This window comes from Panulirus ornatus, chromosome 2 (genome assembly GCF_036320965.1).
Source record: "Panulirus ornatus isolate Po-2019 chromosome 2, ASM3632096v1, whole genome shotgun sequence".
Lineage (NCBI taxonomy): Eukaryota > Metazoa > Arthropoda > Malacostraca > Decapoda > Palinuridae > Panulirus > Panulirus ornatus.
The window spans coordinates 55,023,176-55,035,856 of record NC_092225.1 but is presented as its reverse complement, the minus strand read 5'-3'; the positions used below and the strand labels follow the sequence as shown (position 1 = coordinate 55,035,856).

The 12,681-nt window shown below is 46.0% G+C and overlaps 1 protein-coding gene across 2 annotated transcripts in view; it reads left to right on the top strand.

Annotated features, from left to right (window-relative positions):
• The window catches only part of LOC139756542 (galanin receptor 2a-like), a 175,539-nt gene that overhangs the window by 73,340 nt on the left and 89,518 nt on the right, over window positions 1-12,681 (top strand). For both annotated transcript variants that reach the window (XM_071676115.1, XM_071676106.1), the window contains exon 4: window positions 9,824-9,947. In XM_071676115.1, coding sequence (XP_071532216.1) covers window positions 9,824-9,947 — 124 coding nt within the window. The remainder of the gene's footprint in view (window positions 1-9,823; window positions 9,948-12,681) is intronic.

Genomic DNA, 12,681 nt, shown 5'->3' with positions numbered 1-12,681 from the left:
ACTCTCCCTTGCTTAGTGGTCGGCCATATTTGTTTAGTACGTCCGTGTTCGTCGACTGCTCGAGATATCCTACCTGGAAGCTCTCACTCTCTCTTATGACAACCAGCAATGTAGTACGTCTTAAATACATGGATAGCCTGTGATTACTTTAGTTCCTCACCTTCTCTCCGTATATTCCTCTTCATCTCATTCTCGTTTATTTACCGAGAAACAAACATTATCAAAGAACAGTGCTCTAGCCACCAGCTGCACCTCCCACTGTCTGCTGTATTTACATAATAGCCTTGTCCACAGTGTTGAGTAAACACGCTTGGGCAGAAAATGGCCATTCTTCCACAAACTGTCATTCTAGTACCTCTTTTCGCAATGTCGTTTAGTACGCCACTTTACCAGAGCAACTGTGCGATAATTTAACTATACAAGTGTCACGTATAAGTGAGGCATGACTTTTGGTCCGTTTGTTATGGACTCTGGACGTGAGTACACAGACACCAGTCATAATCACGGCTCATCACAGGCCAGGAACACCTGCATGGTGGTCAATGTCTTCAAATAAATGTTTTAAATTTCGCCAGTAAATGTGGTTCGCTTGAGCAGGTGTTGCCATCGGGCGTGGACTTCATAAGGACGGTCGGATTATATTCCATGAGTAATGTCCGTTTGTCAGGTGTAATATTTTCTGTTGTTTAAACTGTTCAATTTGTATAGTGTTCAGCCCTGAAGTGAATATTGTAAATAGATATTGGAAAAATGTTAATAACTTCTTGAATTATAATTTTCGTTTTTTTTTAGCAAACAACTTGTTAGAAAAGATGTAAAGAAGTTCATTTATGTCTTAAGAATAGCTTGTGATCTAAACTAAGAAATAGAATTGCACACACTGATAGCGTGAAAAGTTGAAAAGGTCTGGTAATATAGAATGTTCTAGAGATCAGGCCACACGAATGTACAATTCCTTCCCCTTACTGAACAAGACGATGATCACAAGACCTAAAGTTTCTCACGTGCCAACCTGTGGCTCCTTGACCTTTTCCTTAGATTTTAACTGCCGCCATCACGCCCCCAAGGAATAACGAGAAACGTGAATATTGTCATGGTGTATTGTGTATATGGGAGGAGTGTGAGGGGGTTTTAGACTCGGGGGGGGGGGGGGTCTGTGTGTGTGTGTGTGTGTGTGTAATTACCTGTTTGTGTTTATCTTTACGTTCATATCGTTACTCTCATGTAAATCAGTTCTTATTTCTAAGCTGGGCAAAATAGGCATCTTCAGGTAGATTTAAAGGACTGAAAAGTTATCATCATGACTTGATGTGAACATTCTGTTGACTGCCTTCCTCTTGCCGGTAAATTAGCTCCCTTACCCCAGGATGGGAACTCATTTGCCCGACGCTGGATCCTCCCACAGTTTACCTTCAAGTCTTCTTAAGGTGACTAGTGATACGTTTTGTTATTTGATCAAATGAGTTTATATTCATATATCTTTCCGAACATCTTGCCTATTGATTTAAGGTTTACATGCCTCAAAAATCCAGTTTTTAGGTACATTACCTGCGAGCGAAGAACCGTATCCTAGCCACATTTTTCAATGTCCCGTTTTCATTTATTCAGTTGGGTTCAGTTTCATTGACCACGTATCCGGCCAGTGGTGGAGTCTGTCTACGTCTCTTTGGCATGCCGTCACAGTGTTCAGTGAATACTCCTAAGTTCTCTTATGGGTTCAGCATCGCCCTCAAACATATTCAGGTCTGATTCGAGCTTAGGAAAGTCATTTACATAGATTAGTACCAGCAGTGTCTCAAAGGCAGGCCTTTTAAACAAGATAAAAGGGAACTTCTGACTTTTGTTTTTTGTTCCCCTTCGTTTTCTGTTTCCCTTTTGTTTAGATGGGAGTGTTCGTCTTAAGCCCGCCTGGAAATATCTCCATTTTCTTTTCAGCTTCGCGTTGGAGGCGGCTCAGATGCCATTTGTCAGTGCGAAATGGAGCCTTTCCTTTTTTTTTTTTCTAGGCTTCTTTACGCGACCAGATTTTTTGATACATGGCTCATCCCTGTGAGCGTTTGCTGCCTCTCACATGAGTAGTGTCTCCTTTACAGAGTTGTCACCCATTTGTTTCTTGATTGTCTTTTCGAGAGATATTCGTGTTTATGTTTAATTTATCTCTTCCCGAATTATAAGGACAAGAATTGATGTCTTGTACCTTCTCGGCACTTCAGCTGTCTTCCGTGGGGCTAGTGGTTATCGTCAGTTGGTCATCTGTCGTTGGGTGTTTCTGTAAAGTCATTCGATATTTTAAGTGACCACTTAAGTGTGTGTTTAAGATCCTGAGGTACGTAGAGAGGAGATAACCTCAGAGTCATATATGCCTCACACCGATCAAGCCAGATGATAAAGTGACTTAGTATTTTTTATTTTTTATTTCCACCAAATGATCTCAGTGATGCGACATTCTTGCCCCGGGAGATGGCCTCTCGATCACGTCCAGCATCGAACTGGAAATGAACGGACTCAGGGTGACGCAACCCGCCACGTCCCCGGCTTCCGAGGGCAAGACGCACACATCGCCAGAGTCCCGCTCTGGTCTGCACCGCAGGAGGTCGTGCAATATCGTTTACTTATACGTGAAAACCCGCCGGGGAAATGATCGCGTAGAGGCAAGGACAGGGTGGTAAAGTTCTGTGAAAGGAACATGTGAGCCTTTTAAAACTTTGGCTGTGATCGGCTTACAGGCGGCCGCGGGGTTGCCAGACATGTTAATTACGACAGACTTCCCGGGCGTATTGTTGAGGGCGGAGGGCTGGACCGCCCTGACCCCAGGCTTTTCTTCTTTTTTTTTTTTTTTTTTTGTAGCAGCTTCCGCCAAGTTTGTGTCGAGTTGAGCAGAAAAGCGCCACACACATTTTTGGTTACTAAGTAATGATTTTGTTGGCAATGTTAAAAGTTCTGAAAGATTTCCCCGTAAGTTGTGCCGTGTGAAACTAACCTCGTCGACCTGAAAATACTTTCTTAATTGCCGGATTTGCTTGACTTTACACACTGCCACCCTCCCCCACTCCTCCTCCTCCCCCCATGTAGCCACTTTCCGTACCGTTCGACCCATTCGTCACCCCCTTTCCCCCGCCGCCTCCCCCACCAGTCCACATTCCCCCCCACCCCTCACTACCTCCCAACCCACATTCCACCCCCACCCGGCCATCCATCTCACATGCTACCCCTTCCTCCCACTCACATGCTACCCCCTCCTCCCAGTCCAATGTACTTCCCCGTCTCCTGCCTTTAAAGGCACATCCACTCCCCCATCCCCACCTGCCAGCTCACATGCCACCCCTCATAATCCACATGCTACCTACCCCTCCCCCTTGCCTCCCCCTCCCTCACATCCTCACACACGTACACTCACCATCTGTCCTCACGCAGTCTATTGTCCCCCTGCCACCCTCCGCCATGCATCTCCCCCGCCCCTGCCACCCTCCCCCATGCATCCCTAATGCCTCCTTCCCTCAAGCAACCCGCTCCCCTACCTCCCTACCCCATGAAACCCTCCCCTCCCTATCCTCTCCCTTACCCACATAGTGTGCCAACCTCCCCGGCGAACCACGTACTGCCAACCTCTCTCATCCACTCTCACCAACTGCTCTCCCACGGCCCCGGCCACGCAGCCGCTCTCAATATACCAAGGAATGTTCTCCTAGCTGGTCCGCTCGCTAATTTGCAAGTTGAAACGACAAATGTATGCATGAACAGAAAACTGGGAAGCGCCCCCCACCCCCGACACATCCAGGCCGCTCGCTGTTGGTGACGCAAAACACAATAGCTTTATTTCCCCAGCGGCTCCAGCCACACCAGAGACCCATTGGCGAATTTTCCACACGTGGAAATGAGGGGACGACCTCGAAGACCCTGGAAGGTTTAACCTACCCCCCCCCCCCCCCCTTCCCTCCCTCACGCGACTTCTGGAACAAAAAGAGATAATGTATCATTAAGCCACCTTTCTTATACGTACCTTAGTGTTTCATAACTTCACCAGGATATTAATGTTGACTGTTGCTCAGTCCTGTCGTGATCGAGGCTTCTATCAAAGGCTCATTGAGCGTCCTTTTCAGAAGAGTTTACGGTCACGCTTTGTCTTTTCGGGGTAAACACCTCCGCTCATTATAGGAACTTGGCCAATATTCTCTCCACTGAGGGACGTGACTGACAGCACTACACTTTGCCTTAAACTCCCTCCCTCCCACCCGAGTAGGTGGCCGTGGACTGCTGGGTGTACGGGTTAAGATGCAAGCCCTCCTGGCTTCGACTCTCATTCAGCATTTATCACTGGCCATGATTATTGCAAGCACGTTATACGTGAGGCAAAGTGCTCTTTGCTTCATATGGTGAGCGGTACTCTCTCCTCTTCATCCACTGATGGATGTCTATGGTCTTTAGCTAAGGGCATCTCTAGTAACTTCTGTCGCTCTACCTTCCCTTTGCTTTTCCGCTCTGATGGTACTATAGCTGTCTCTCCCGTAGATAAAGCGACTATCTTTGGTTCATGTTTCTCCTCAACCTCTACCTTGGATGCTCCTCTTATTCTATGCCCTTTCCTGTGATGTCTTTTCGAACTGTTCGAAAAGCGCTTCTCTCTCTCTGGACACAAGCAAGGCTTATGGTCCTGATGGCGTCCATCCCCGTGTGCTGGAGAGTGTGCCTCTGGACTTGCACCTGTGCTTGCTCGTCTGTTCCGTTTCTGTTTAAAGAACAGAACTTTTTCTTCTCCTTGGACGCATGCGTTGTTACATCCCATTCCTAAGAATGGTGACCGTTCTGACCCCTCTAACTATCGTACTATTGCTTTGACATCTTCCATTTCCAATGACTTTGAATCCCTCCTCCATTCCCATATTCTTAGACACTTCGAAAATCACAGTTTTCTCTCTCATCACCAGTAAGGCGAGATCCACTGGTGATATTCTCTCTAATCTTACTGAAAGATTTTGGCGAATCTTGTTTTGTTGCCCTTGATATATCCAAAGCATTTGACGTGGTGTGGCATCGGGGTCTCCTCTCAAAGCTCTCTCTATTCCTTTGACTTCCCTCCTTCACTTAGCTTCCCACTGGCCGATCTATCTACGTGGATGTTGAGGGATCAGCCGCTCCCCCTTCTCTGTCAACATCGGTGTCCCTCAAGGTTCCGTTCAGTCTCCTACAGTTTTCCTCCTTTTTATCAACGATTTCCTTCCTTCTACAAATAACCAAATGTTCTCACATGTTTATGACTTAACGCTGCATTCCCCCACAGCCTTCAGTTCCGCTCCTTCTTCTCTCACTCGATCTGCATCTCAACACAACTTCCTCAATAAACCCAGACTGGGACAGGATGTATCAGTGGGTTAGGCGAGATCGGGTCAAGTTTAATGCCTCCAAGACCCATTTTATGACTATTTCTCCATCGCAAATTCCTTACAACTTTCCTCTCTCCTTTGACGAATCTGAAAGTCCACCACTCGACTCAATGAACATCATTGTTATTACTGTAACATCCAATCTATCTTAGAAACTTTACATTACAGAAATAGTTAAGTCTGCCTCTTAGAACCTGGGAGTCCTTTTATAGGTGAAATGTCTTCTCCTCCGAACAGTTGCTTCATTTGTACAAAGGATTGATCCGTCCTTGTATGGAGTACTGCTCTCACATCTGAAGTGGTTCTAGCTCTGCGTCCTTACTTGACAGAGTTGAGTCGAAAGCGGTCCGACTTATCAACTCTCCCAGGCTAATCTTAACCTTGACCTGTTTGTCCTACTCTGCTAATGTTGGTTCGCTTTCCCTCTTCGATAGATATTACATTGATTTTTGCTCCCGAGAGCTGGCTGCTTGTGTGCCCCCCACCACTAGCAAGACCACGCAATACTCGACAAGCTGCTGCGTCACATGATTACTGTGTGGCCGTCGGCAACTCAAGAATGGGCCGTTTTGATAACTGTTTCTTACTCTACACCTCGAAGCTCTACCCTCCTCACGTCTTTCCCAATAACTGTGACCTGACACATTTTATAAGAGAGGTTTTTCACCGCCTTCAAAAAATCGTAAATACTTCTCCTCGTCTCTTCTTATCCCTTTTCATAAACCTCTTCATAGTTCAGTTGAGGCCCTGGCCTTGGTGTGGACCTCGGCCCGTGACTGGCGCCTCCAACGTTAAGAATAGAAAATAACATTGTTATCCGTATTAGCTGGGGGGGCCTCATAGGGCGTGGCGCCGTACCAAGGACTGGAGCGCTGTTTGTGGAAGCCTCACGAGGGAGGTGATCGTTCCATCAGGACCTTAATCATACACACGATCTGCTGGTCCGTTTAACAGCATACTTATCTTTTTTCCCAATGGCTTGGCTGTCTCCCCTTCATCCTTGCTAACTACCCTTCCCACATTCTAACTCACCAACCTTATGTATGACTAATCACCCCCACAGTCTAACCACCCTCGCCTAAGGTTAACTTGCTCCCCACTAGGCAAGCAATCATCTCTATGGTCTGATTAACCTCCCCACAAAGTAACTGCTCTTCCATAATCTTAGTTTTCTTCCCACAGATAACTTACCTCCCCACAGTCTAACTTTCCTCCCCACAGTGTACCTAACCTCCCCAAATATTCTAAATAAATGGTATACATGGTATCCGTGCAGCCTCCTCTCTCCCCACTCAACAGACTACAGCAGCCTCCCTCCTTGCGAGACAACTATCCCTGTCAAAGCCACATTATCCTCCCCACAATTTGACTCTTTCTCCCCGCAGTTACACTGTCCACGCCTACCACAACCAGACTATCCTTCCCCACAGCCTAGCCGTCGTCCATCTCACAGTTTGCCGTACGACTCTCTCTCTCTCTCTCTCTCTCTCTCTCTCTCTCTCTCTCTCTCTCTCTCTCTCTCTCTCTCTCTCTCTCTCTCTTTAAAACGTTTAAGGTTCTTATTATCTGGGGGGGGGGCCTCTCAGGGGGTTGTGTATGACTCCTCCCCCACTCACAATACTTTCCTCCGATAGGACGTTGTTGTATGTAAGGGTTGTCACACTCGAGGCGTATGGCCTGGCATCAAGTGTTATCGTACTCACAGTTGTCATATTTAAGTTATCGTATTCACTAGGGCAGAGTTGTTGGACTTCAGGTGTATCTCTTGTTTGAATATCAGATTGTCTTCGTTGATAAAGTTGATGTACAGAGGAGTAATCTTTCGCACAAGGAACTCCGTTATTCAACTCGAGATGTATTCTGTTTATTGGACACTAATTTATCTTGGTAAAGGGATAAGGGATCCTACACCCATCAGATGTAATGTTATGGAATGTACTCAAGACTTGTATAACGAACAAGGGCTGAAGTTCGTCTTAGAGGTTATCGTACCACCAGTGGGCAACAATTGTTGTACTTCAAGGTGAAGTTCTTAAAGGTCATCGTACCACCAAGGAGTAGCATTGTTGTACTCCAGACTTAAAATAACCTACTCTTAGGGCATAGTTATTGAACCCAAGAAATGGGTTCATCATCCCAATAGTGTCATAATTTTGGCTGTACTGAAGAATTGAGTTATCGTACTCCCAAGGATTTGTATCGTTATGTCGGGTTTACGTTACTTGCGTCGTGTCGCAGCTGCTCTGCCGGTCGCCTGTGGAATCGCAGGATAATAATTAGGCGATTTACAATCATTCTATGATGCCATGGCTTGATTTACACAGCAGGTCGACCATCCCATGGTGTGATTTACACAGCAGGTCCTCCATCCCACGGTATGATTTACACAGCAGGTCGACCATCCCATGGTGTGATTTACACAGCAGGTCCTCCATCCCACGGTATGATTTACACAGCAGGTCGACCATCCCATGGTGTGATTTACACAGCAGGTCCTCCATCCCACGGTATGATTTACACAGCAGGTCGACCATCCCATGGTGTGATTTACACAGCAGGTCCTCCATCCCACGGTATGATTTACACAGCAGGTCGACCATCCCATGGTGTGATTTACACAGCAGGTCCTCCATCCCACGGTATGATTTACACAGCAGGTTGACCATCCCATGGCGTGATTTACACAGCAAGTCGAGCATCCCACGGTGTGATTTACACAGCAGGAAGAGGATCCCATACTGTTATTCAAGATGGCGGTAGTTCAGTTTCTGTTTCCTTCCAGGATATGGAAATTATTCCACCTTCACTAAACATGTTTACCTTACGGAGGTGGAGTGGTGTAGAAGGAAGGGGGTAACGCCGTTGTTACCACCTTGTGAGTAGGACGACTTGAGACCTGAGATGGGGTGACTTGAGTATGATAACTCAGCCCGTTAATTACGGTGACCAAAATCATCATCATTCAGGATATAGTCGTCGTATGTAAGGTATTAAGTCTTCGTTCCTAAGGGTTTTTAGAGTCGCTGTCGTACTCAAGCGGTGAAGCCTTCGTAGCCCCCCTAAAGTTGTCGCACTCGAAGGGCAAGTCGTGGGGCCTGAAGACGCTGGACCATCGAACGCTGTGGGATGTTATCGTATTCAGGATATAGTCTTCGTAAATAAGGCATTAAACCTTCGTTCTTAAGCATTTTCTAAGTTGCTTTACTCAAGCATTAAGCCTTCGTACCCGGGAGGAGGGGGAGAAGTTGTCGTACTCGAAGGGTAAGTCGTAGTCCTGATGACGCTGGACTATCGAGCGCTGTGGGACGTCATCGTTCTTGGGAGGGTTGCTCCTGATTCCCAGAAGGGTCCCTCCATCATTGGCAGCATCGCCACGAGAACTCCGGGAGTCGAATCCCGCTGCCAGAGACCGTAAAAATGGGTGTCTTGTACATTTATTCATCCCCCATGAGAAATGAAAGAGCCATGAAGAAAATTCAAGCTGGAGGTTTGGTTTTTGACTCACGCTATCAACGCCTCGTATCCTCGTATTTCTCCTCATTCCTCATACTCGTCTCCCTTCCTCCTCATGGCAGTTGATCAACCCTTTAAGCATAACAATACGGCATGATAGCATGACCTCTGACCTGACCGTTATTAAGGGTTGTACAAAGCGAGTTTGAATTGGCCAAGACGCTTAATTCAATCGGCATATAGAAAACGAGTCACGTAGGCTCGGACGCTAGTCCCAAGCAAGCGCGGTGAGGATAATGACATTCAAGGTGGTTGTAAGGTCGAAATGCATCTCTCGAGGGTACCAGAGTGTGGACAGTATGGGCAGCAGACTCCCCGAGCTGTGACGTAAGGCCGGGTTGCCATCGAGAGTACTATATGCAGGTGTACATCGGACAAGCATTGTTAATAAGGCCTTTTCTTGGTATTGAGAAATAGCTAGACATAATACTTATGGGGTTGTGAACAGCAGAAGTGAATTCATAATAGTGTTGTTGTGATGTAGACTTAACTAACGCTCATAAGACTTTCTTGATCATGTGAGAAATGGATATATACGTATAATAAGGCTCCCCAGTAAAGAATTTTTTTTTCTTTAATGTAAATTAACATAACACTTAATAGACTTTGATAAATGATGAATAATTATTTTACAGATATGATGCTCGTCATCCTATCCGTCCTTAGGACCATTCTCAGGGGGATCCTAGAGGCTTAATTGCTATAGCTTATTAATCCTTCTAATTGGATATCTTAATTAAGAGAAATCGGTCTTTAATGGTCAGTGTTGAATGGCATAGCTTATGTTATCATCAAAAAATGTTTTTCTTTTTTTTTTTTACATGATTTATATTCTTCCAAAAATCCACAGTCCCGACATGGACACCTTAACCTTTTGAGTCTCGACCTTGACCTTGACCTCTAACTAAACCCATGACCTTTGTTGACAGGTTCATCGTGATCGTGTTCCCGATGAGGTCACGCTCCCTGTGTACCATGAGCAACTGCCGCCGCTCTGTCCTCTTCGTGTGGGTGGCCTCCCTCCTGCTGGCCTGCCCCATCATCAAGGTCAAGGTAGGTCATGTCGGCCTCTTAAGGAAGGTCAGGTCACAAGGGTCGTGCTGGTCTACCCCATCATAAAGGTCGTTGCAGGGCAAGGGGGAGATATCTGGTGGCCTGCTTCATCATGGCAGCCTGTTCCACACACTGCTTGCTTGGTACCGTCCAGCTCTGGGGTCGTAACGTCATTCTCGAGGGTCGTACCGTCATCTCAAGGGTTGTACCGTCATCCTCAAGGGACGTACCGTCATTCTCGAGGGTCGTACCGTCGTCCTCAAGGGTCGTACCGTCATCCTCAAGGGTCGTACCGTCATCTTCAAGGTCGCACCGTCGTCCTCAAGGGTTGTACCGTCGTTCTCGAGGGTCGCACCGTCGTCCTCAAGGGTCGTACCTTCATTCTCAAGGGTCGTACCCTCATTCTCAAAGGTCGTACCGTCATGCTCAAGGGTCGTTACCTTCATTCTCAAGGGTCGTACCGTCATCCTCGAGGGTCGCACCGTCATTCTCAAGGGTCGTACCGTCATTCTCAAGGGTCGTACCGTCATTCTCAAGGGTCGTACCGTCATCCTCGAGGGTCGCACCGTCATTCTCAAGGGTCGTACCGTCATTCTCAAGGGTCGTACCGTCATTCTCAAGGGTCGTACCGTCATTCTCAAGGGTCGTACCGTCATTCTCAAGGGTCGTACCGTCATTCTCAAGGGTCGTACCGTCGTCCTCAAGGGTCGCACCGTCATTCTCAAGGGTCGTACCGTCATTCTCAAGGGTCGTACCGTCATTCTCAAGGGTCGTACCGTCATTCTCAAGGGTCGTACCGTCATTCTCAAGGGTCGTACCGTCATTCTCAAGGGTCGTACCGTCATTCTCAAGGGTCGTACCGTCATTCTCAAGGGTCGTACCGTCATTCTCAAGGGTCGTACCGTCATCCTCAAGGGGTTTATGACGGTTTACAGGTGCTGTTTACTAAGAGCTTTTTTTTTTGTATGATTCTCATGCCTCGCCGACGGCGCTTTTTATGATACAGTAAAAAAAAAAAAAAAAAAAGCAGGTAGTCTGGAGTATTGTTAACTTAGCGTGTGGTTATATATTCATAAGAATTTGGGGTCAAAAAAATAAAAGCGCGAATGACGCCTTGGGAGAATGGCCTCAGACCACAGTTTTTTTTTTTTTTTTTTTTTTTTTTTTTTTTGCTCCTGTCTGTAAATCGAGTCAGAGAAAAGCCATCGTCCCGTCTGCTTGGTTTGGGGTTGCCAGTACCAGATTAAGTGGATCCTGGAATTAAATGTGCCTCAAGAGAGGCATCTCGCAACCCTCCCCCTCGTAACCCCACGACCTAGAAAGTTTACCGCGCGTCGCCAACTGTCGCTTTCCGACAAGACGAACTTTCCCGCGCTTTTCCTCTAAAAGGATTTTCTTGCTTGGTTCTCTTTTGTATGTGATTTCCTCCCCCCCTTTTTTTTTCCAGACGTTCTTATTTGTATATTGAGAATTATTCTCGAAGGTCATATTTCTTATCAGTATTAATCAGATTGTAGTTTATTTTTTTTTTACAGTTTTTATTCAAAAGTGAACCATTTGCCCGCAGTAAGGTTGGGATGGTTATTAAAATGTCCCTCAGCGCAAGAGAGGAGGTCCGGCACGAAAAGTTTTCCTGTTGTGAGTAAAGAAAAGTGATGTAGTCTGTGAAAAGAAGGTCGTGTTGGAGTTGTTGCTTCTAAAGACAAAGATCATTAAATTGGCTCAGGTTGATATTCAGTGAAGTATAAGTGAACGTTTTTCATAGAAATAGTAACTTTGAAACTTATTAAAACAAACGAAGTAAGAGATCGTTCGTGGGAACTTCCCAAGCAGTTAAGTTAAACTTCCTCAGTTTTCTGGCTAACGAGAGACTTAATCTCTTTAATGATTCACATACGTCTCTTGCATCTCTCACACCAAGGGCGATATTTCGGGCGTGTTTCTAACGTCCCTCACACCTAGGGCGATATTTGAGGTGTGTCTCTAACTTCTCTCTCACTATGACGATATTTAAGGTGTATGTCCAACATCTCTCACATGTAGGGCGATATTTGAAGTGTATATCTTACATCTCTCACATCTAGGCCGATATTTGAGGCGTGTTTAACATCTCTCACACTAGGCCGATATTTGAGGCGTATATCTAACATCTCTCACATCTAGGCCTATTTTTGAGGCGTATATCTAACATCTCTCACAACTAGGGTGATATTGGAGGTGTGTACCTAACATCTCTCACACCCAGGGCGATATTTGAGGTGTATGTCTAACTTCAGTATCGCCTAGAGCGATATTTGGGGTGTATGTCTTAACATCTCTCCCACTTAAGGCAGAAGTTATAGCAGACATCGGACCATAAATACCCCTCTAAGAATGTCTAATTAGCCATAAGAGTCATATAAATGGCTGATTAGTGTGTTAGAAGTTAGGCCGGGCAGCCTAGTGTGGCAAAGTCTCAGCCAGAATTTGATGCATTTGGAAGTGGATCAACAAGTTAGTCATTTGTGTCATGATCCCATTGTCTTGGATGGTGTCGTATGATTGTATAATTATCACCCGTTCTTGGATATTCTTGTATGATTGTATGATTATTCTTGTGTGTTGGGGGTGTCGTATAACTGTATGATACGATCCCTGTGTGTTGGGTGGTGTCTGGTGATTATTCTACTGTGTTGGATGGTGTCGTATAATTGTATAATCATCCCCGTGCGTTAGATAGCGTCGCATAATTGGT